The sequence below is a fragment of the Mesoplodon densirostris genome, chromosome 4, assembly GCF_025265405.1.
Source record: "Mesoplodon densirostris isolate mMesDen1 chromosome 4, mMesDen1 primary haplotype, whole genome shotgun sequence".
Lineage (NCBI taxonomy): Eukaryota > Metazoa > Chordata > Mammalia > Artiodactyla > Ziphiidae > Mesoplodon > Mesoplodon densirostris.
Genome location: NC_082664.1, coordinates 4387511 through 4412776, shown reverse-complemented (window position 1 = coordinate 4412776; position 25266 = coordinate 4387511). Strand labels below are relative to the sequence as shown.

The 25266-nt window shown below is 46.1% G+C and overlaps 1 protein-coding gene across 4 annotated transcripts in view; it reads left to right on the top strand.

The window, feature by feature from the left end:
- The first annotated feature begins 208 nt into the window (after nt 1–208).
- Nucleotides 209–25266, top strand: part of PPP2R5C (protein phosphatase 2 regulatory subunit B'gamma) — a 134721-nt gene continuing 109663 nt past the window's right edge. For 2 of the 4 annotated variants that reach the window (XM_060095629.1, XM_060095628.1), the window contains exons 1-3: nt 210–371; nt 1328–1393; nt 15845–16007. In XM_060095629.1, the coding sequence (XP_059951612.1) occupies nt 345–371; nt 1328–1393; nt 15845–16007 (256 nt within the window). In that variant the 5' untranslated portion in view covers nt 210–344. Of the gene's footprint in view, nt 372–1327; nt 1394–15844; nt 16008–25266 lie in introns of all 4 variants that reach the window. The other 2 variants (XM_060095626.1, XM_060095630.1) reach the window with 2 other exon arrangements.

The following is a 25266-nucleotide window of genomic DNA, read 5'->3' as shown; positions in this document are numbered from 1 at the left end:
GTCTGGAGGGCGGTGGGGCGGGGCCGGCGCGGGGGCGGTGCAGGCGGTGCAGGGGCGGGACCGCGGGCTAGGGGCGGGGCGGGGCAGAGGGCTGGGGGGCCAAGGGGGAGGGGGAGAGGAGGGCCGGGCCGGGGGAGGGGCGAAGAGCCGCCGCCGCCGCCGCCGCCGCCGCCGCCGCCGCCGCCGCCGCCGCGAGCCTGGGAAAGGAGAACCGTGAGCAAGCGAACGACTCAGTCCCCGGGCGGCGGCGGCGGCGGCAGCCGGTGGGGCGCGACGGCCGGGGTGGGGGAGCTGCTGCTGCGGGGGGCAGGCGGCGGTAACGGCGGCGGTGGTCCGCACCAGCCATGCCGAATAAAAACAAGAAGGAGAAAGTGAGTCGGGTCCCGGGCCGCTGGACGGGCCGGGCGGGGAGGGCAAGGGACCGCGCGGAGGGCGGCGGGGAACTGCCCGGGAGCGGGGCCCGGCGGGGCTCAGGGGTCCTGCGAAAGCGGGGGCGCCCTCTGCCCGCTCCCGGGGTGGGGGCGGGGGGCGGCGGGGGACGGCGGGTCGCGCCGGGGCCACGGAGCCCAGGCCGGGACGGGGATCCTGATGGCCCTGGTGGCGGCCGAGGTGGGGGGCGGCGTGGGTGCCCGCCCCGGGGCAGCGCGCGCGGTGGGCGTGAGGGCGCAGGTGGGGCCTCGCAGGTGGTTGACCCAGCCTCGCAGACGCCTGGGCAGGGACTCCAGGGGTGAGGGTGCAGGCGCCTATCAGGGACCCCCGGCCGGGGAGATGGGCAGCGAACGGACCCCGCTTAAGGCTTAGGAAGAATCGTCTGCCTTCCGGAGGGACGCTCTGGGGCTCTGAAATACTATTATTATCCTGGGTGGCGGCGGTGGCGATGCATGTGAGTGTGCTGCGTTTGCATTGGGGGGGGGGGGGCGGTGTATGTTTTTGCTTCAGGTGGAGCTCTGTAGCCTTTCAGAATCACCCCAGAAATCCTCGCTCCCAGGGTTTAGGGTGGGAAGGAAAAAAAAGGATGTGGTGTGGATCTTTCAAGATGCTGAGAGCGCTGTATAAATGTGGGTGTACCTGTTTCTGCTTAAAGTTGTCAGTGCCAGGTAATGCAGACTAAGAAAACAAGGAGAATCTGAATTTGGGTGGGTGGGTGTCTCATCACAGTATTGTATCTCTAAACCATATGATGTAGAATTTCTTGATAGTATTGATTAAAACTATCAAAAGTCATTGTTAAATTGTATAACTACTTGTAAAACTGCATTTTGGTTTATCTTATGTTTAGCAGTCTAAAAATTGAGAAGCCTAATTGATTCTGCTTTACGTTTCCCAGGAATCACCAAAAGCAGGGAAAAGTGGAAAAAGTTCAAAAGAAGGACAAGACATAATAGAATCAGAGGTAACTATTCTTAAATATTCACTTTCCATTTTTTCATGAACACCTTTTAACTTAGGGTAGAAAAAATGAGGGTGAGAAAACCTAGGGTCTTCTAAAATGTTTCCCTGTATGAGATTTTTTTCTAGTGTCTTTCATAATCCTCCATTTTAGTTATTTGGGTTTGTATGATTTGCCTTTGGGGAAATATGAATGCTTTAATGACAGTTGTGCGTATCTGTGCTGCTAGTATTTTTAAGTTCATCCCCCACCCCCCAATCTCAAATCTAGCAGCCCTCCTGTGGAGACTGGTTTCAGGGGCTCTCTCACACTGGAGTTGTTCAAGTTCCTATTAGTTTTCCCATCCTCCCTCTTCCTTTACAAGGGGCCGGGTCTCTCAGCAGCTCAACTTCTTTCTCCTGTCACCCTTGCTTTCCTGGATGCAGTCTCTGCTGCTCGTGCTTTTCTCTGTTGATGTCTGATCCCCTTAGCCTCTTTCCCCAACAATGTTGGTATATTTTGGTTTATCTAGTTTTGCTATTTTTGTGCAATCTTCTATCATCTTTCACATTTTTTTTCTTTGTCTGTAGTGGCCAATTCTGACCACTTTTGCTTCTTGCCTTTGGGCTCATTGAGGAAACAGCTGGGATGCTCCATGGGGATTGTGTCTACCTGGTGGGATTGTGCTTTGATAGCATTTGCAGAGCCAGCACTTGGCTTTGCCTTTTCTTCCTTGTGACTAGTTGTTGAACTGGAGCACCTTGGGCTACGGGTCCAGGAGTTGCATGGACCCAGGCAGAGCTAATAGGCCCTCTTGAATCACTGCTAGCAGAGAAGCTGCTTAATTTGGTGTCATAGTTCTCCAGAGCTGGATTGTTGAAGTCCTTAGTCTTATCACAGATGACAGTAATTTACAAGTGTCAGACCCTTTCCTATAAGCCAAATTAGAATAGCGTTCAATTCTGTCTGGCAAATAAGTTAACGGACCGTTATCTGCAGTAGCCTTTTTTTCTTTTCTTTTTTTTTAAGCCCCAGGTTATCTTTTCCTTATCATTTGGTACATTCTAAGCCTCCCTCCTCTTCAGGAGGTGGTTTATTCCAGCAAATCTGTTGCCCTCCCCAAAGCAAAAAACAGAAATCCGAAAGATTCCTTAAATATCAATATTTTTGTGCCAGTCTTTCCCTGCCCTTTCTTTATAGCAGGCAGTCAAGTTTTACTGTGGCATTCTTGCATTTGACTTGATTACTTGCTCATCACTCTTCTGACTAAATTGATTTAAATGAAATTTAATTGCCGTCAAGGGTGTATGCCTTTTCTTTTCCCTTTTTTGGTTTATTGATCTTGCATTAAAACTGCTTAGATTTCCTAGTGCTCCCCCAAACCTTTCTTGCTCACATACCTGTCTCTCACTGTTCGTGTCACACACACAAAAATCAGTGTGTATGTTTCATTTATTCCTGTTTTAGTGGAAAGAACCTGGCTGTAAGGATGGGAAAATGTTAGGTTTGAATCTGAAGAAAACCTCTCAGTAACTCAAAGATACCAAAGCCAATGATAAGTAAAATGTGTGTTTAAGGTGGATTGGGTTCTTAGATGGTCAGTTGCTTAAGATTCTTGAGGTGTGGCCTACAGTGTCTTGAGTGTGATGCCCCACTTGTCTTTTTGTATTTTTTCTAGCGCTACTGTCTAAGAGCTGGAGCTACAGAGCTTGAAATTACCACTGAAAAATACTGAAATGTTGGGCCCTTCACTACTTCCTCCTAAGGATCCCAGAGGCAACATGGCATATTAACATGACAGTTGGCAGATCACTGTGTATATTTTGCAGGCGCACAAATTGAGGCACTTCCGTTCCTCCGAACTTGGAGTTGACCATTGCTTTTCCATTGTCTCTCTCACCTCAGTGTTCCTCTCTGTTCTTCATTTCTAGTCCCACCCCCTTACCAAGTGTGATGGACTCACGCAGGTGAATTAGACCATTACACACACTCTCTTCCTCTCCTGTCTGCTGATACGACTCTGAACTCGAATATTTTAACCTGAACCGTTCACATAGGTCTGCAGTTCCTACGCTGCTTTTCAGACCTTTCTGATGTCACGTCACCTTCACAGTCAGCGTTGGCTCAGGTTACCCTGTGGACGCCCCTCTGTTAGGACAGTTAGAACATCCAGGGCTGGCCAGCCAGAGAGGTGCAGAGCAGGTGCTGGTCCAGGGCAGAGAAGTAATCCCAACAGAGAAAACGTTAAAGAACTTGGCCTGCCGTTGACTTAAATAATATACCACTTCAAGTGTGGGGAAGGTCCTTATACAGAAGTCCTGGCCGGTGGTAATCTGGCCTCAAGGAAAACAAAGGAGCAGGCGGCTAACATTGCAGACCACTTTGTGGTTAGAACAGGGGAACATTTGATGGCATGGGTTTTTAGCAAGAATTCCTGCAGTAAAGGATAGAGTGCTTCAGCCAAGGGCTTAGTAAATAAAATGCTGATGGCCATAAATGATGGCACCTAACTTCTGTGGCCTTATTTCCTCATCCCTAAAACGACTTGGTGAGTTTCAGGTTTAGCCATTTTTAAGTATATGGGATAGATTAGGTGTGACCTCTCTTGAAAGTTTTCCCTGCAAGATATCTGGCAGGATATGTCTTCCCACGTAACAGAATGCCATTAAAAGTCGTAACTGCTGCTGTGCAACTTTTGTCTTTTGGTAGAAACTCCTATTCCTTGAACGATGTGTATTGGAACATCTTTCTTTGCTTTTTTTCTCTTTCACATAGAATGTTTAATGTTTGATTTGCTTATCTATACGTGTCCTGGGAATCTGTTTCCGCCCAGTACATCCTGCTGGTTTATTTCATAGCACACTTTTAAGGCGTGAGGATGCAAATGGGCTCACAAGTAACTTGACCTTGGAAAACTGTGGAGATTGAGAGAGGGAACTCATCTATGAGCAGCTGTTCTCAGTGCAACATTGAAATCTGTAGAAACATAGCTAGGCTCATTGGATGAACATTTAGAATCCTAGTAAATTGCTCAGAGATTCCTAAAGTCCATTTTAGAGGATCAGACCATGCAACCGTGGTTTTTGACACCATTATTTTAATTTGTGTACTGTCCAAAGTTACGTTTTAAAAAGTGTTCGTGCTTTTTGTAAAGTGATTCGTTGTAAGCACATTAAAGGTCGTTCGAGTGTTGTTCTCCAGTTGTGTATCTTACTTACCCTGCTTCAGCTTAGTTTTGTTTGAAAGTCTCTACAGCAACTCTTACATAATATCTGTTGCTGAAAGGAAAGCTGAACAATCCTCTCTCCAACTTGTTAGCTTATTTTGACCCCTTCCACCTTTAGTAATAACTTTTCTTTCTCTTTATGACCTATCCGTTTACATTCCCCTGCCCCTTGCCCCCAGGGTTCCGGAGACAGGGAGCCAGGCTAGCTGTGGTCTCATCGGTGTCGGTGGTGGAGTTGTGTCTTAGAAATTTAAACTGAAATTTTAGAAGTATTTAGTAATTCATCTAGTAATAACAGTAACACACGTTACATGTCAGTGGGAATAACGTTTTTATGAAAGACACCTTTCCATGAAACATTTTTGTCTCCAGTCACGTGACTCTGTAGCAGGCATTTTAAGCCTTGTGAGTAGGAGGAGGACGAGGAAGTGGCTGTGTTGCTTGTGGGTTTTCTGGGGAGGCGGCCGTGACTGTCCCCTCCCGAGAAGAGAGTCCCCGACTCCTGTCCCCAAACGCCAAAAGCTTCTGTCTGGAGGCTGAATTCTGCGCTCAGGCTCTCGCTGGGGGCCTCCCGGGCCCCTTTTCCCATCGTTCTCTTCCCGACTTTTTCCAGTACAGCCCTAAACTGGACTCCGGTGAAACGCAGAGAGGACTCAGAGGAATAGTACTCTAAAAACTTTTGTGATGGGACTTCCCTGGCGGTCCAGTGATTCACTCTGCGCTTCCACTGCGGGGAGTACAGGTTCGATCCCTGGTCGGGGAACTAAGATCCCGCATGCCACGCAGCCAAAAAAAAAAACTTTTTTGAAATTCTTATGTAATTATTTTATAGGAAATGGGAGTTCCCGGCTTTTAATTGCCATTCTTCCAGTCAGTCCGCATCACCTTTGCTTAGAGCCACGGTGTTCAGGAAGGGTGGCTCTGCGGAGGGGACAGTCAGCTGCTGACTGGAAGGACTTGGGGTCCGGAGGCGCCGTGAGCTCGCTGTCCTCAGGGGAGTGAGGCTTCCCTGAGCCGCCCCCTCTTTGGCACCCGCTCCTGCCCTGCGCTACAAGCTGGACGCTTGGTAGGCCCTGAGTGTCTCCCACAGGTGACACCGCTGCCCTGGAGCGGCAGCCCACCCTCGGCACCGTGGCCAGGTGTTCCCTGTGGGGCTGCCCTGTGGTCCTGTGCATGTTCCCCAGCATCCTTGGTCAGCCCCACTAGATGCCAGTAGCTCCCCGTCCCCTCCAGTGGTGACAACCCAAAGTGCCTCTCGACGTTGCCTGGTGTCTCCTGGAGGGCAAAATGGCCCCGTGTTGCAACCACTGCTCTAGAAAGGTCCCTCCACAGAGCATGTACATTTGCTTGCGAATCACGCCTGGCACGTGTTCGGGAGAAGAGCAGTGCTGCTTAAACAAAAGGGACATCAAAATTCATGAGGGTCCCAAAGAGCTCTCATCTAGGTGGGCTGTAGCTTTCAGGTGTTTTTCATATTAGAAACTAAAACTGAAAAATTTTAAATATGCATTAATTCATCTAATAACAACACACCCATTACACATTAACATAAATAGAGTCTTTTTATGAGAAAACTATTTATAAAAGTTCACTGAAAAAATGGCATTGCTCTATATTTTTGCAAATCTCTTTAATGTCTGGCTTAATAAAAGATAGCTGGCCTCTCAAGTCTGCGCCTGCATTCAGTCTGTTTTGATACCACATGTCTGGTAGCCTGCGAAAAATCAACATAACGATGGTTATAAAGGCAAAGCGTGTCTTAGTGTTATCATAAAAATAGTAGATCCCAGAAGGGGCCTAAGGGACCCCACTTTGAGAACTGTTGTAGAATACTTTTTCCCATCCTCTTTCTTGCTTATCTGAATCCTTTCATCTTTTTAGCTCCAACTCAAGTTCATTTTTTCTAAAATTTAAAGGAAGGTTTTTCTCACCATCTTGGAGAGTATTTTTTCCATATTTTCAGTTTGAATAGCAATTATTTGCTGCACCAATTATTTATTATGTATAGTGCCTTGGACAACTTTTATTTACCTGTGATTTGCCTCCCTAACTAGACAGAGACCTTGAGGACAGCACTTTAACTAGATTCGTCTTTGCACTAATATGCCGTACATATTAGGGCCTGGTGTCAAGAGGTGTTTGTTGGTGCTTTTGAAAGTGCTCAGGGGGCTTCCCTGGTGGCGCAGTGGTTGGGAGTCTGCCTGCCAATGAAGGAGACGCGGGTTCGCACCCTGGTCTGGGAAGATCCCACATGCCGCGGAGCAACTGGGCCCGTGAGCCACAATTACTGAGCCTGCGCGTCTGGAGCCTGTGCTCCGCAACAAGAGAGGCCGCGATAGTGAGAGGCCCGCGCACCGCGATGAAGAGTGGCCCCCGCTCGCCGCAACTAGAGAAAGCCCTCGCACAGAAACGAAGACCCAACACAGCCATATATTAATTAATTAATTAATTAATTAATTAAAAAGAAAAAGAAAGTGCTCAGGAAGAAGGAGAGCTTCAAATCACTCAGCTTGCTGGTTTTTTTCTGATACTGTAAATTTGAAGAAAAAAAAAAGTCTCTCTTGTTAAGAGGCTTATTGCTTTGTCACCTCTTTGATCCTCTAAGGGAATTTTAATGCAGAATTTTCATTCAGTGTAATTTGTTTCAAATAAATAGCATTATACCAAAGCAGAAGATTATAGTATTAGGTCTTTTCCTAATGTTTCTAATTTTTTTTGTAAAATTTTTTTTTTTTTTTTTTTGCTGTACGCGGGCCTCTCACTGCTGTGGCCTCTCCCGCCGCGGAGCACAGGCTCCGGACACGCACAGGCCCCGCGGCCATGGCTCGCGGGCCCAGCCGCTCCGCGGCACGTGGGATCCTCCGGGATCGGGGCACGAACCCGCGTCCCCTGCATCGGCAGGCGGACTCTCAACCACTGCGCCACCAGGGAGGCCCTTTTTGTAAAATTTTAAGAAGAGTACAGTTGACCCATGGATAACATGGGGGTTAGGGGTGCCAACCGTTTGCACAGTGAAAAATCCCAGTATAACTTAGAGTTGGTCCTTCATATCCATGGTTCCTCCGTATCTGTGGTTCTACATCCAGGGATTCAACTAACCTCGGACCATGTAGTACTGTACTACGTATTTACTGAAAAAAAGCCATGTGTCAGTGGACCTGTGCAGTTCAAACCTATGCTGGTTAAGGGTCAACTGTATTTTATTTTTGTTTTTCGTTTGCTTTTACGTACCACCAGAGGTCAGTGGTAAAAAGCATAGTGCCATGAGACCTTATTCTAATTAAAGCATTTCAAAATAGGGTTTCCATGTAAATACAAGGTTTCCATATGATGTTTGGTACTTTATCTTTTTTTTTAATATTTATTTATTATTTGGCTGCATTGGGTCTTAGTTGTGGCCTGTGGGCTCTCTAGTTGTGGCCCGCGGGTCCAGAGTGCACGGGCTTAGTTGTTCCGCGGCATGAGGGATCTCAGTTCCCCAACCAGGGATCAAACCTGCGTCTCCTGCATTGGAAGGTGGATTCTTAATGACTGGAGCACCAGGGAAGTCCCTGTCTTTCTTATTTTAATTCTATTTTGGGAGTATTTCTCAGCAGAACATAATACATGTTTATAAGTTGTGTGTGTATATATATATATATATATATATATATATATATATATATACATACATACATAGAGAGAGAGGGAGAGAAAGGTTTGTTTTGAGCATCTCTCCTGTGCAAGCACTGGTAAGATAAAGAGTGTGCTATTGTCCTTACTCGTGAAAAACTGTTTTCTGTTACTTGTGACGTGTCATATCTGTTGAGCTTGGACATTCAGGAGACTTGGGAGTAACTTGGCCCCCCCAGTCAGTCACACTTGCAGCTGCTGAATAGATATGACAAGATGGAGCACATTCTTGTAAAGAGCCACCTGGTGCTTTGAGTGAGGAAATCAGATGTTTGAAAGCATCTGAGCAAACACAGGATCGCCATTAAATTGTGGAGTTCCTGAGTGCGTGTTGGATGTGGCGTGTGTGTAGCAGGTAAAGCTGGCAGGTAAGATCAGTCAGCATCCCTGTCCCTCTTAAATAAAAGCTCCGTTACGTGATGTGTAATTCTAGAAAGAGTCCTTCCAGTGACTTACGTGAAATCATGTAAAGTGTTCCAGTTCGTGGAAGCAGCTCCGAGCGAATGCAAGCCTTGAGCCCTGCCCCACAGTGGTGGCGAGGTTTCCCCCTGTGTGTGGGGAGCTGGGAGAGTCAGTCTGCACCTGCATGTCATGGAGACATTTTCCTAAGTCACAGGGAAAATTCCTCTGACAGATCGCAGCTCGAGAAAGTCTTCAGTGTTTCCTTGAATGTTGGGCACCTGCCCAGGTCAGGAAGTGATGCCATCTGGTTTGGCCCAGCATTTTGGTAACAGCCTTGCGTCTTGCTGTCAGTCTGTCGTGTGGAGCGGAGACTCCCCGGGCCCTGCTTCTCCCTCAGAGATGCTGGGAAGGGCTGCTTCCCAAACGCCGGCGACAGTGTCATCTTCTTCTTCTCCACCTGGGGGAGTGAGAGAACCGGCCTAGAAAGTTAACTCTCCAAGGTGGGGAGGAAGAAAAGCTTTGTTAGTTGGAAGACTTTGCATTTTCCTTTATCATAAGTGTTTTTTAAAGATGAACTTGAGCGTGGCTCTAAAGGGGCGTTAGCTCCGACCTAAAGCTGGTTTTGCGCAGTGGGTACCTGGCGGCTCTGAGGTGCTGGACCTGCACCATCCAAGAGGTAGTTAGCCTTTAGCCACACGTGGCTGTCTAAGTTAATGAAAAATACATTAGATTGAGAAATTCAGTTCCTTGGTCATGCTAGCCACATTTCAAGTGCCCAGTGGCCACACGTGGCCAATGGCTCCCCTGCTGGACAGCAGATAGGGAGCATTTCCCACTTCGCAGAAAGTTCTACTGGACAGAGCTGCCTTAGACCCTAGCAGTAGCTTCCAAAATAACTCTAATGTGAGCGCACTGAACTTAACTTTGTTAGCTATCACTCTTCTTAATATGAAATATCAAATTTAAGATTAAATTTAAGAGAAAAGAAGACATATAAATTGGCAAAAGAGAAGGAAATGGGTAAAATAGGGTAAAGAGGCAGGTGAGAAGGGGCTTTGGTGGTGAGGTGGGAAGGAGGCCCTGCTTACCACTTGGTCCAGGACCCGCCTACGTTCTAAAGACCCACACCGGAAACACAGAGGAGGCCACGCCAGTCCCCACAGGAGTGGACCCAGAGAGACCCCAGGGAGACAGCCACCTTGTCTGCTTCTCGTCTTTCTTTTTAGACATCTATCTTTACGGGGGGGGGGGGGGGGGGGCGTCAGAACACACATGGTTTAAAAAAGAAAATAGTGCAAAGTCTACTTTCCCATTTCACTTGATCCACTCTGAGCCCTGCATCACAGAGCAAACCTCTCTGGACTGTTCTGGTTTGCTCCAGATTGCACCGGACGCGGTACGGTGTGGTCAGAGGGAGAGGATGGGCTCCATAGTGGGAGGGAACCTTCCCTCTCCTAGAGTCATCTTCCTCCCTTCATCTGGCCTTTCTCCTCCCTCCCTCCCTTCCTTCCTTTCTTTCCTCCCTCCCTCCCTCCCTGACTTCATTCCCTCCTTCCTTCCTTCCTTTTTTTTTTTTTTGACACATTGCCTTATTTTATTCAAAAACCAGTCTGCTCATACATGGTCCAAGAACACCGAAATAATAAAGCAAATATAATCACATGGGAAAGATTGGTCTTCAAACATCATAGCCAATGATGCCACGCTTGCCTGTGATCTCGCCGGCATGAAACCACGTCCACACCTCAGTGGCCACCAAACCATTCAGCAGAGCTTCCTTAACTGTGAGCTGTTCGAAGCTACCGGTTTGAGCACCACTGACAATTTTTTTCAAGCTCTGAATAGCTGTAGGGATCTCAGCAGGGGTTGGAGGGACCAGCTCAACCTTGGCATAGTGCCAAAGTATGGCCAATCAAGGCTTCAAGTAAGTCACAGCAATGTCGACCAGCGCTGGGGGCTTTTCCGCGAGGTTACGGACAAACTGGGCTGTGGTTCTAGGACAGAAAGTCCGTCGCCCCGACTGGCCGGCTGAATGGTCATTCTCTTTCACGTTGCAGGCTTCCCTTCAGTAGATTCACTCACTCATAGTCATCCAGCAGGTACGTTCTGAGGTCCTACTATGTGCGAGCGCCATCGCAGGTGCTGGGGATTCAGCACGGGACACAGCAGGGCCCCTGCCCTCAAGCAGTTGGTGTGCTGTGTGCACTCGTGTTTCCAATTTCTCCACATCCTCCCTAACACTTGTTTTCCTTTTTTTCTTAAATTATAGCCACCCTAGTGGGTGTGAAGTGTTATGTCATCGTTTGCCTAACGGCTAAAGGTCTTGAACATCTTTTCATGTGCTTATTGGCCATTTGTATATCTTCTGAGAAATGTCTGTTCAAGTTCTTTGCCAGGTTTTTTTTCCCTGGATGCACTGGGTCTTTGGTGCTGCGCGCAGGCTTTCTCTAGTTGTGGCAAGCGGGGGCTACACTTCATTGCGGTGCACGGGCTTCTCATTGTGGTGGCTTCTCTTGTTGCGGAGCATGGGCTCTAGGTGCGCGGGCTTCAGTAGTTGTGGCCCGCGGGCTCTAGAGCGCAGGCTCAGTAGTTGTGGCGCACGGGCTTAGTTGCTCCACGGCATGTGGGATCTTTCCGGACCAGGGCTCGAACCCGTGTCCCCTGCATTGGCAGGCGGATTCTTAACTACTGCGCCACCAGGGAAGCCCCCTTTGCTAGTTTTTTAAATGGGTGTTTGTCTTTCTGTTGTTGGAGTTCTTAACGCAGGCATACCTTGTTTTACTGCGCTTCACTTTGTTGTACTTTGCAGATACTGTTTTTTTTTTTTAATAAACTGGAGGTTTGTGACAACCCTGTGCTGTCAGATGATGGTTGGCGTTTTTTAGCAATAAGGTATTTTTTAATTAAGGTATGTACATTTTTTTAGACGTAATGCTATTGCACACTTAATAGACTACAGTATAGTGTAAACATAACTTTTATATGCCCTAGGAAACCAAACACTTCCTTTATTGTGATGTTTGCTTTATTGCAGTGGTCTGGAGCAGGACCTGGAATTTCTCCAGTATCTCTGATATTGCCTGTATATTCTGGGTACTAGACCCTTATTACAAAACTTGCAGATATTTTCTCCCATTCCATGGATTGTCTTTTCACTTTCTTAATAAAAAGTGTCTTTTGTGTCTTTTTGATGCACAAAAGTTTTAAATTTTTATTAAGTCCTATTTATGATTTTTCTTTTGTTGCTTGTGCTTCTGGTGTTATATCTAAGAAACCACTGTCAAATCCAAGGTCATGAAGATTTACCTCTGTATTCTCTTAAGAGTTTTATGGTTTTAGCTCTTATATTTAGGTCGTGGATATGACTGGTCATTGATCCGTTTTGAGTTAATTTTTGTTTATGTGTGAGGTAGGGATTCCCTCCCCCCCATTTCATTCTTTTGCACGTGGTTATCCAGCTGTCCCAGCGTCATTGGTTGAAGAGACTGTTCTTTTCCCATTGAGTGGTCTTGGCTCTTAATTCTGTTCCATTGATCTATCTGCATGTCTGTCCTCATGCCAGTACCACACTGCTTTGATGGAAAGGCATGCCGCTACGGGGTTTCAGCTACCTGGTTAGTGTGATACAGATAAAGCAGTGGTGGAGGGGGCGGGAGATGCGTGAGTTCCGACTCCTCGCCTCGTTCGTGTGGAATCGCCACCCGGCTGCCGCAGCCGCAGCCCCTTCACAATTGGGCTTATTTCTACCCGTTTCCCCTGCCACATTGGTGACTTGTCCCACCATCCGCCATCTGCGGGAGCCCGGGTTCCCAGAGACACCTCCCCATCCACGCGCCTCCGCTTCCGCGTCTTGACCTCCTGTCTAGACAACCAGAAAAGCTTTCTTGTGGGCCCTTCGGCTTCCACACCTGAGCCTGAAAGCCTTTTAAAAAGGGAAAGCTTTTTGTGTCATCGCCTCGCCCGAACGCTCTCCATGGCTTCCAGCTCTTTCAGATAAGAGTGCGGCTCCTTAGCCTAAGCGCCTGGGGCCGCGCCGGCCTCGGCCTCGCCTCGCCTGAACGCGGGCTCTCAGTGCCGCGCGCGTCCACGTACGCACACGCACGCAGACGCACGCACACGCACATGTGCACGTGCGCGCGCACCCACACGTAGAGCTCCTCCCTTGCGGGTCTTCGCGCGTCCTCAGAGCAGCCCTCCGACCGTGAGGTGCGTCAGCGTGCTGTCGGGGCCCGGGCAGCGCCGTGTCCCTCAGGGAACAGGCCCGCACGGTGTCACAGCCGGACAGCCCCGCCCCCACCCCCAGCTAAGGGTCCCTGTGCGGGGGCGTCTCCTCGGGGTGGGCAGAGGGACGGAGTTACAGCTGAGGGGGCCAGGAGCAACGCCTGGGCGGCGGGGAGGGCCTCGCCAGGACCTGAGTGTGGAGAGCGGGCCGCGAGGCCCAGCCCGAGCAGGGAGGTGGTGACGTCGGTTGCGGGAGTTTGGAGACAGCCCTTAAGCTGGAGGGGGTGATGGAGCCAGGTTTTCTTTGCTAGACGCTCACTGTGCCTGTCCCGTCCCGTCCCGAGGAGAGCGCTCTGGAGGGAGGCCAGAGGGAGAGGCGGCAGGTGTTCGGGTAACTGTGTGTTGTTGTCCCGGGCGTTGGAAGCCTTACCTCAGCGTGTGCCCTGTGGTGGCTGTCGATACCCCTGGACTCGGTCTGCTCTGTGTATTGGCCAGATCCCCCAGTCCTAGTGCAAAAAGCTTTGTTCGGTAAGGCGCACAGTCCATTCTCCTGTCTGGGTAGGAGCAGCGATGGAGCTGTTTTTGCTCACGTTTGTACCCAGCTGTTTGTCACGGTCATTATGTGTATAGCCCTGGATTCGGCATTACAGGAGAATAAAGAGGAAACAGACTTCAATGTGCAGGACGTGTGTGTATGTAGCAACGTTGGAAACGAGTACGTCTCCTAGGAGGGGCTGTTGGAGACTGTGGAGTAACCGCTGGGGCTTTCTGGGGGCGTCTAGAGAAAGCTGTGCAGGATGGTTTTCACGTGGGGAATTCCGTGGAGGAGGAGAGTTATGGACGGTGTTTGTAAGGAAGAAAGGCCCGTGCTTTCATGATTAGGTGGAAAGAAGGACAGACATCGTGGTCAGAGCCCGAGAAAGCGCATTTCGAGGAAGGGACTGTTGGCTGCAGGAGAAAAGGGAACCCAGGCCCTGGCTCGCGGTTCGGAGTCCTGTCTGTGCGGGTCAGTAATGGCACTTTGGAAAACTCTTTCCAGATATTCTTAAGCACCTTATTAAAAAACAAAGCCGCTCTCACTTCTTAGTAAAAATCCCTTTCAAGGATGAGAGCCTATAGTTGGGGGCTCAAGTCAGTGTGTCTCTTTGGCGCTGTGTCATCGGAAGGGGCTTGGCAGGTTCGTGTTTCTAGGACGAGCTTGATGGGCTTCTTAAAAGAGCCTGTGTGCACATACAGAGTCCATCCCTGGGCAGACAGGAGGGTGTGGGAGGAGGGAGTGTGTTGCACAAAGAATCTTGACAGCGGACACTCACCTTGGTGGCTGTCAGCCGTCACTGCTGGGGCCGAGCACAGCTAAGCTCCACAGGGCTCCTGGGCAGGCTCGACCCGTGAGCCTGCACGGATGACAGGGGACCCCCTGGCTCTGTTGCATGTGCCCTCACACTCATCCACCGCCTCTGCTTGAGTGTTGGCAATGTTCCTCACCTTGCGTGTCAACTGCATGTCGTGGGACAGCCTAGTTGTCACGGAGCAGTCTGGAGATGAGCGCACTGAATCTGGAGCCTGGAGACGAATGCAAGGAAAGAGGCTAGAAACAAGAGCATTTCCTATTGCTCAAGAGGAAAGCGCCTTTCTGTAGCCTTTACTGGTTTTTGAGGGCTGAATGTGGGCAAACAGGGAAAGCTGTCATTTATAAGGTATACAACTATACTAGTTGCTTGTTAGTGCTGTACAAAGGACCACAAACTTAATGGCTTAAAAGAACACAAGCTCATTATCTTACAGTTCTGGAGGTCAGAAGTCTGAAATGGGCTGAAATTAAGGTGTCAGCCTGGCCAGTCCTTTCTGGAGGCTCTAGAGGAGAATCGTTTCCTAGCCTTTTCCAACTTCTAGAGGCCACCTGCACTCTGGCTCAGGGCCCCTTCCTCTGTCATCAAAGCCAGCAGCATAGCATCTTCCATCCTCTGACCTCTGCTTCGTTGCCTCCTTGCCTTCTCTTGTCTCGCAAAGACCTGTGTGAATACGTGGAGCCCTTCCTGATAACCCAGGATCATCTGCCATCCCAGGATCCTTAACCTCATCACACCTGCCAAGTCCCTTTTGCCAAGTGAGGAAACATATTCATAGGATCCAGGAATTAGGATGTGAACATCTTTGGAGGGTCACTATCATCAACCTATAAGTAAGAAGTTTGAAAGAAGATACGGGAAATTAGGTATATCTGTGAAGTCTCTTGAAATGTAGCATTGGTAGGGTGGGATGTAGCCTCAGACTCCAGCAACTATAAAGGGTTAAGTTGTTTACAGTAGCGTGAAGGAGACTATCCCAGAGCAAAACTTGCATTTAAAAATTTTTTTAGGGCTTCCCTGGTGGCGCAGTGGTTGAGAGTCCGCCTGCCGATGCAGGGGACACGGGTTCGTGCCCCGGCTGGGCCCGTGCGCCATGGCCGCTGAGCCTGCGCATCCGGAGCCTGTGCTCCGCAACGGGAGAGGCCACAGCAGTGAGAAGCCCGCGTAACGCAAAAAAAAAAAAAAAAAAAAAAAAAATTTTTATTTTACTTATTTATTTATGGCTGCGTTGGGTCTTCGTTGCTGCACGTTGGGTCTTAGTTGCAGCGAGCGGGGGCTGCTCTTCGTTGCGGTGCTTGGGCTTCTCATTGCGGTGGCTTCTCTTGTTGCGGAGCACAGGCTCTAGGCACGCGGGCTTTCAGTGGTTGTGGCACGTGGGCTCTGTAGTTGTGGCTCGTGGGCTTAGTTGCTCTGCGGCATGTGGGATCTTCCCGGACCAGGGCTCGAATCTGTGTACCCTGCGTTGGCAGGCGGATTCTTAACCACTGTGCCACCAGGGAAGTCCAAAACTTGCATTTTTATGTGTATTTTTTGCCTATGCTAATTGTGCTATAAAATACAACCATTTGACGTACTCATTTGTTTTTGTTTTCATTTTGGAAACAGATTCCCAGCAGGAAAAACAACCTTGTTGCTGCCCCGTCTGCAGTATCTAGTAAAATAAAAGTGCCAGCCCCTCAGCCCGTAGTGAAGAAAGACAAACGGCAAAATTCTTCCAGGTGTAGCGCCAGCAATAATAGAGAACTTCAAAAACTACCATCTTTAAAAGGTAATTTTTATTATTCATCTTTCAAAAGTTAAAAGTTTCCCCATTTAGGGGAAAGAGTAACCTTTTGATAGTTTGCTAGTTTCTTGTACCTTTGCTGTGTTTAAGTTCTGTAGGGTTATTTTTTTGTCTTTATTCAGTTTTTTTAGATTGAATGTCACTAACTTAACCAACTAATATTTCAAATTCCAGAGCTATTTAAGATAAAAATGTAATCATGGGTACATTACAGGTACAAAACACTTCAAAAAAACACACACGCAGAGCAAAGACTAAATCATTTCCTGTTAATTGTAATTAAGCTAGCCAGTTTTCTTCTAAGTAATTCTCCTCTTTCATTTGTCTTAGAACTCCAGAAATTCAGAAAGGAGTAACTACAAGTAGAGTAATTGTAAAAGCTGTGGTAGAAGCTCTTCGTTATTCTGGTGTTGGGGAAGTGAGGGCTCTAACGATAGTCCTCTATGGACTTTCTCCTTGTGAGTCATTGGGGGAGTACCTCTACCCAGGGTTTCCTAATTGAGACTAGTCAGGGGACAGTGCTCTTTGCTTCAAACTTCCCCCCAAACCGCACAGCCACCCCTTTCCGTCTGAGGGTGTTCAACCCCTAAAAGTGCTCCTCTAGGAGATCTTGAAGTACATAAAACCTTATTGGGGAAATAGGGTAAGGACCCCAAAATCAAATGTGAACCTCTGAACACTTTATTTTTTTTTTTGCGGTACGTGGGCCTCTCACTGTTGTGGCCTCTCCCGTTGCGGAGCACAGGCTCCGGACGCGCAGGCTCAGCGGCCATGGCTCACGGGCCTAGCCGCTCCGCGGCATGTGGGATCTTCCCAGACCGGGGCAAGAACCCGTGTCCCCTGCATCGGCAGGCGGACTCTCAACCACTGTACCACCAGGGAAGCCCTGAACACTTTTATGTTTACTAAAATATAAGACTAGTGTAATGAAACATCAGACAATTTTCATACCTTAAATTCATAGCAGTGGGTCTTCTACAGTTAATTTTCATCACGTATGAACTTGGAGCAGGAAGCTTGTCATCTCTACAGGTGTATTCCAGCGCCTTCCGCACTGCAGGGCAGAGAGCCAGAGCTCAGTGCGGGTGTCCGGGATTGCTGGACAGGGGGAGGGGTCGATGGAGAGAGGGAGGGGTGGAGGGCTGGAGTAGTGGAGAGAGGGAGGGACTTGTGGATTCACGGATGCATTTCTGGCCCCTCACTTGCTAGGAATCCAGGCTCTCCTCTCGCTGCATTTTGCAGAGCTTGTATCTGGCTTATATTTGGTTTAGCTTTGTAGTAGATGACATGCATGCGAGGTCATTTTTGAGGAGTCTCCCCCTCCCAGATAGTCCATACCTTTCTGATGCTATTCATTCATTCATCAGATATTGTGTGGGACACCTGGAAACGGGCCCTGCTCTAGGTTCGGGGGGAACCACATCAAACAAAACCAAGAGCCTGCTCTGCCGGGGCCAGCACCCTCCCCCACCAGCCTGCTGTCACTCCTCCCCAGTGCCCCGAGGAGGCCCAGGCGGAACACTCAAATGTCGGGGGTGGAAAAGGCTTCCCGTAGCTATTGCTGAGCCTTCAGGGTCCAGGCCCTGTCCCTAGTGCCCATCAGGGATGTGCTTTGCCGGAAGGAGCACACCCCCATATCCAGAATTTCACACTGGTCAAGGCGTGCCCCTCACCGGCCTTGTTTGGTGCATGTTTCTTGGCTGTTCCAAAATACTAACACCTCTTTATGCATGTTAAAGTAATTTTGTCTGGTTCAGAAAAAATAAGGAATTGATTGGAATTGCATTAACTGGCGGAAGATTCATGTTTTTATGATACTCTTTTTCCATCTAGGAACCTGGTGCATCACCTCCATTTTTCAGGTCTTGTTTTCTGACTTTTTATAAGGTTTTATGATTTTCTTGGGATTCTTTACCTTTGCATTAAATTTATTCCTAAGTGTTTTATAGTTTTTGTCACTCTTGTGATGGGGTTATATTTTTTTCATTTCTACTTCTAGTTAGTTCTTACCAATCTAATGAAATACTGTTGGTTTTTTTTCTTATTCTGTCACCTTATCAAATTTTCTTACTGATCTTAGTAATTTTTTACTAGCATCTGCATGTATAGTCCTGTCATTTCTAACTAGATACTTTTATCTCTCTTCCAATATTTATACCAACACACACTGGTGGTTTTAATTTTATTATGCCGTTAGCTAGGACCAGTAACACAGATAACAGAGGTGAGAGCAGGTCTCCCTGTTACCTCCCATTTTGGTGAAAGGCTTAAGCATTTCCTCATTTCATGTGAAAATGGCCCTTGGTTTCTGGTAAATCGCCTTCACCCAGCCTGCTACTGCTCCATGGTTCACATTTGCATGGCTCTTACCAGTACCACCCTGGCTGGTTGGTCTTGTAAGCACTGCTGCTGAATTTTATCAGCCATATGATTTTTCTCCTTAAGATGTTAATTTAATAATTGCTGTGTTGATAGATTTTCTGGGTTTGAGCTATCCTTGCATTACTGCGATAAACCTCAATGTTGTCGCAGTATATTATAACTTTTCTACGTGCTGGTTTCAGTTTATTAATTTTCGTTAATCTCTGCTTTCATATCTACTGTGTGAAGCTGGGCCGTAGTTCTCTTCCTTTTTTGTACTACTGTATTTTGTCAGATCTAAAATATGTTGATACTGGCACTTTGTGATCTTTCCTGAGGATAGTCTGTACATTTTTATGCCACTCTCTCATGCTGCCATCTGATGACAGCGATTGTAAAATGCACCCGATTTTAGCAAAAACCAAATGTGGAATAACAGATACATCTTACAGTACATGACGTAGGGTGAAAAGGTTGCTTTAGAACTCAGCTGGGCCTAGTGCTTTGCTCAGTGATAAATCTGCAGATTCCTTCCACGTTAGGTCAGTTTAGAGTAGGGTAGGTCTCGTATTGAGTGGTACATTGTGTTCTTTAATGAATCTTTTAATTTCTTTTACCTCTGTGGTGGTGATGTCTCCTTATGAGTTCATTTATTCTTTTGATTATTTTGTTTTCAATATATTTCACTTCCACTTTTATCTTAATTACTTACCCTGTTTTGTTTTATTTTATTGTTTTCCTCATTTATTAAGTTAAATACAGAGTTCACTTAAAGCCATGTATTCCTCTGAGTATAACTTCAGCTCTATCCATAGATTTTCTTTTCTTTTTTTCAAATCATAGCCTTTTTTTAAGAGTTTTATTGAGGCATAATTTACATACTGTAAAATTCACTAACTGTAATTGGAAATTTTGATGATTTCAATAAATATGTAGAGTTGTGCAACCATTACCACAATACAGTTTTAGAGTATTTCCATCACCCATCAAAAAAATTACCTTATGCCCATTTGCCATCAATCCCCACTCCTATCCCCAGCTCCAGGCAACCAATGATCTGTTTTCTGCCTCTAAATTTGCCTTTTCTGGACATTGCACATAAATGAAATCGGCAATATGTAGTCTTTTACATTTGACTCTTAATATAATGTTTTTGAGGTTCATCTACTTGGAGTAGTTTGTTTCTTTTTAATGCTGAATAATATTCTCTATTATATGAATATCCCACATTTTATTTATCCATTCAGCAATTAATGGATACTTGAGTTGTTTTTTTAGCTATTACGTATAACGCTGCTTTGAACATTTGAATACAAGGCTTTGCTTTTTTTTGTTTGTTTTTTTGTTTTTTTTAAATGTTGAGCCTTCTTTTAATTTATTAATTTTTATTTTTGGTTGTGTTGGGTCTTCGTTTCTGCGCAAGGGCTTTCTCTAGTTGTGGCAAGCGGGGGCCAGTCTTCATCGCGGTGCACGGGCCTCTCACTGTTGTGGCCTCTCCCGTTGCGGAGCACAGGCTCCAGACACGCAGGCTCAGTAGGTGTGGCTCACGGGCCCAGCCGCTCCGCGGCATGTGGGATCCTCCCAGACCAGGGCTCGAACCTGTGTCCCCTGCACTAGCAGGCAGACTCTCAACCACTGCGCCACCAGGGAAGCCCCAAGTCTTTGTTTGAACATATATTTTCATCTTTCTTGGGTAGATACCTAGGAGTGGAACTGCTGGCTTGTGTGGTAAGTTTATGTTTAGCTTTTTAAAAAAACTGCTGAACTGTCTTCCAGACCATTTTAAGTTCCCACCAGCAATGTATGGGGTTCCGATGTATCCACATTCTTGCTAACACTTGTTATCGTCTTTTTGATTATAGTCTTTCTTATGGGTGTGTACTGGTATCTATCTCCTTATGGTTTTAATTTGCATTTCCCTACTGGCTACAGATATTAAGCACCTTTTCATGTACCTGTTAGCCATTTGTATATGTTGTGGGGTTTTTTTTGGCCGTGCTGCGTGGCATGCGGGATCCAAGTTCCCCAACCAGAGATCGAACCTGTGCCCCCTGCGGTGGAAGCGTGGAGTCTTAACCACCGGACCACCAGGGAAGTCCCTGTATATCTTTTTTGATGAAATGTCTGTCAGATCTTTTGCCTATTTTTAAATTGCCTATCTTCTTATTGCTGAATTATGCCAATTCTTTATGTAATCTGGATATGAGTCCTTTATCAGGTATATTATTTACAAATATTTTCTCCCAGTTTGTCTTGACTTTTTACACTCTTTAATAGTGTCTTTGAAGCCCCCAAATTTTGAATTTTGATGAGGTCTAATTTATCACATTTTTCTTTTATAGATCTTGCTTTTGATGTTGTATCCAAGAACTCTTTGCCTAACTAAAGGTCACAAAGTTTTTTTTCCTGTGTTTTCTTCTAGAAGTTTTCTAGTTTTAGTTCTTATATTTAGGTCTGCGATCCATTTCAAGTTAATTTTTTGTGTAATGTGAGGTAGAAGTCTAAGTTCATCTTTTTGCACATGGATATCCAGTTGTCCCAGCACCATTTGTTGCAGAAGTTGTTTTTTCATGGAGTTTCCTTGGTATCCTTATCAAAAACCAATTGACCATAAATGTAAACTTTAATTTCTGGACTCTCAGTTTTATCACCTCAGTCTATATGCCTGTTTTATGCCAGTACCATGCTATCTCATTGTGGTATCTCACTGTTGTTTTTTTTTGTTTTTTTGTTTTGTTTTCTGGTACATGGGCCTCTCACTGTTGTGGCCTCTCCTGTTGTGGAGCACAGGCTCCGGACGTGCAGGCCCAGCGGCCATGGCTCACGGGCCTAGCTTTCTGTGGCATGTGGGATCTTCCTGGACCGGGGCCCAAACCCGTGTCCCCTGCATCAGCAGGTGGACTCTCAACCACTGCGCCACCAGGGAAGCCCCTCACTGTTGTTTTAATTTGCACTTCTGTTATGAGGTCAGGTGCTTTTACAAATGTTTATTGGCCCTTTTCCATTGGACTGCCATTTTCTTAATTTTTTTTTTTTTTTTTTTTTTTTTTTTTTTTTGCGGTACGCGGGCCCCTCACTGCTGTGGCCTCTCCCGTTGCGGAGCACAGGCTCTGGACGCGCAGGCTCAGCGGCCATGGCTCACGGGCCCAGCAGCTCCACGGAATGTGGGATCTTCCCGGACCGGGGCACGAACCCGTGTCCCCTGCATCGGCAGGCGGACCCTCCACCACTGCGCCACCAGGGAAGCCCTCTTAATTTTTTTTTAAAGAGGTTTTATTCTGGATATGAACTCTCTGTTGGTTATATATGTGTTGCAAATACTTCGTTCCACTATAGTTTGGCTTTCATTTTAGCCATTCTGGTGAGCTGGTTTCAAAGTTAACTGATGATGAATGAAGTTAAGCATCTCTTTGTAGGTTTATCGTCTGGTCAGATATATTATTTTGTGAAGTTCTGGTTTAAGTCTTTGGGCCCTTCTTTCTACTAGGTTGTAAGATTTTTTAAAAAATAGATTTGTAGGAGTTCAGATATAGGTCCTTTGTAGATATGGGAATTGCACATTTTCTTCTACTCTTTTATCTTGAATTTTCACTCTCAAAGGCGTTAGCACTTTGAGAGTACTTTGATCTGTTTAATATATCTTTGCTTTCCACAGAGTAGTGAAGATGTTATCTTACGTCTTTTTTCCTAAAACTTTCTTTGACCTTTCGCACTGGACTGTACAGTCGAGGTAGAGTTAAGTTTTGTGTCTGCTGTGATGCTAGAGGTCACAGTTCCTTTCCCGTGTGGCTCTCCGTCTGGCACAGCACCCTTGTAGAAAAGGTCACCCTTCACTCATTGTGGTGTTATCTTTGTTGTAAATAAAGTACCATCACTGTGCGGACCCGTTTCTGGGCTCTGTTTTGTTCCCCTGGCTGCCTGAGCTGTGTCAGGAGAACATTAACACACCCTAGGAGGTCTTGGTGTCTGGTAGTGTAAGTCCTTCAGCTTTTTCTTCAGAATTGCCTTGGCTCTTTTCATTTCTGTATAGGTTTTAGAATCAGTCATTTGTCCAAGAAATCCTGCCTTTTAGTGGGGAATGATATTTCAAGACCACAGTCTGGGTGCTAGGATTCTCGTTGCTATTGGAATCGTCACTGTTTACAGGACTTTTTAGTAGACCAAATTAGAAAATAGGTTTTTTCAGGATATAGCACATCAGGAGTTCATACTGATATTTTCCATTCAAATGCAGGTTTGTAGGCATTTATTTAACTTGTCTTATATCTCCTTTTTGTCACACTGAGATTTTTGGTTCTCAAGGACATCAGTGATAATAAATAGAACTTAAATACCAGATAATTATTCATTTACTTTATCCCACATTATACACAGTGTATTTTCAGAAAAATAATACCAACATTGTGACCAGTATGACGACTGAAAGGTTAAAAGTTTTGCATCTTTTCATTTCCTTCCCCCTCCCCCTTTTTTATAGTTTAACTCTGTTTTCATTCTCAGAGCACGTAGTCATGACAAACTGTATTCTCTCCCTCCCATCCCTGTTTACACTCGTTCTCCACGGGAATATACAGTTGACGCTCACCTCCAGTCTCTGTGCTGATACTCCTCATTATTTTGGTGTGAAGCTTCCTCTCTTGGAGACTTTTATTTCAGACTTCAAAGAATGTCTGGATAGAAAGTCCTCGGTTCATGTTTTCTTTTCATGAGTATCTTAAGGATGTTCCTCCACTTCCTTCTGTAATAAAGCACTGCTGTCAGACTCTGATGTCAGTTTAATTTTCTTTATCTTACAAGTTACTTGGTCTGTTTGCTTTGATGCCTGAACAGGTTTTTTTCTTCTTTAAAGTCCAGTAATTTCAGAATATATCATTCTGGGTTGACTTTCCCACATACACGTTATGTTCTTTAAATATGTAGTACCAAATCTCTTTTTCTTGGATTATTATTTTGAGGATTTGTTCTGTTCCCTTGCTTTCGTTTACTCCTGTGGAGACTCCTATTGTATAAATATTGAATCTTCTTTGCCTGTTTTTATATTTGTTGTCTCCCTCTGGGTTTTTATCATTCCTTTTTTATTTAATTTTTTTCTCTTTTTTATGTACTGTTCCCTGTAAGGCATTTTATGTTGTGCTTATTTGCTCTTGTATTCTTTTCAGTTAATCTTCATTTCCGAAATTATTTTTTCTTTGTTTTTAATTCCTTACAGAGTTATTACCTATTTCTGAGTTTTTCTATTAATATTCATGTAGTCCTTTGACATTATGCTATTCCTTTAATGTCTTTTGTCTCACCTTGAAACATTAGGCTGTAGTTTTTAATGTCTTTGTGGGATGTCTCCCTGTCATGCTCTTACTGCTGCGTAGGTGTCGTTGAGTTCCTTTTCGCTTCTTCCTTATAAGAACTCCACGCAGGACTTGGCTTTGATCCCTCCTGAGGCTCGTGTGTGTGTGAAATTAGAGAAGAGGAGCTTGGGCTCTAGAGCTCTCGCTTCGGTTATTTTTGTGAAACTTTCTAAAATGTGCTGGCTTACCTCCTGAGAGCCCTGATTTGGTTCTCTTCCCCTGCTAGTATTTGGACCTTCTTTTTCCATTTCCTCTCCTGCCCCTCTGCTGTTCAGTCTGGATTCTCTTCCCAGCAGTTTCTCACCAGTGTGACCTAGTTCTGGAAGGAAGCTACGGCTGCTGAATTTTGAGGGTTCCCAGGGCCCCTTCAGTCTTGGCTGCGGACTCCTTGCCCTCATCCCTTGTGGGGTACAGACCCCTTCTGCTTTCAGTCGCTGTTCTCAGGTGGGTTCACCCGGCTCACTGGTTGTCTCAGAGTTCTCAGCTCCAGAGGACACCCGTTGTTCCTCTCTGCCTTCTTCCCCCAGACACTGATAGCACACGAGCCTGTGGCTGCTGGTGGGCTCTCATATATGCTCACGTGTCTGTGGGGATACATTTTCACCTAATTTTGTTGTAGATGTTGGCGATGGGTATTTGATTTTGCCTGCTTGGTTGCACTGTATGATTTTATGCAAGAATTTGGGGTGGTAAAAAAACTCTGCCACAATTTTTTCAAAATATCTAAAACTTGGAAGCAAGCAGGATGTCCTTCAGTAGGTGAATGGATAAACAGACCGTGATACATCCAAAATATGGCATATTATTCAGCAATAAAAAGAAATGAGCTACCAGGCCATGGAAAGACCTTAAATGCATATTACTAAACGAAGAAAGCCAATCTGAAAAGGCTGCATCCTGTATGATACTAACTATATGACATTCTGGAAAAGGCAGTGGAGACAATAAAAAGATCAGTGGTTGCCAGTGGTTGGGAGGATGCGGGGATGACTAGACAGAGCACAGGAGATTTTTAGGACAGCGGAACTCTCCATATGTTACCGTCATGGTGAATACATGGCATTTTACATTTGTCAAAACCCATAGCATGTACAAAGTGAACCGTAATGGAAACTGTGGTCTTTAATTAACAGTAACGTATCAATATGGGCTCATCAGTTGTAAGAGATGTGCCACATTATTGCAAGATGTTAATAATAGGAGGAACTAGGGGAGGGTGGAGAGGGGTATGGGAACTCTGTACTTTACATTCAGCTTTTCTGTAAACCCAATAATTAAAGTCTATTAATTTAAAAAAATGGCTGCCAGAGGCAGGAGGTGGGGAGGTAGGCGAAATGGCTGAAGGAAGTCCAATGGTACAAACTTGCAGTTAAAATAAGTAAGTCATGGGGACATAATGCACAGCATGGTGACTATAGTTAATAATACTGTATTGAATATTTGAAAGCCACTAAGAGAGTAGATCTTCAAAGTTCCCAACAAGAAAAAAAAATTTTGTAACTGTGTATGGTGACGGATATTAACTATTAACTATAGAC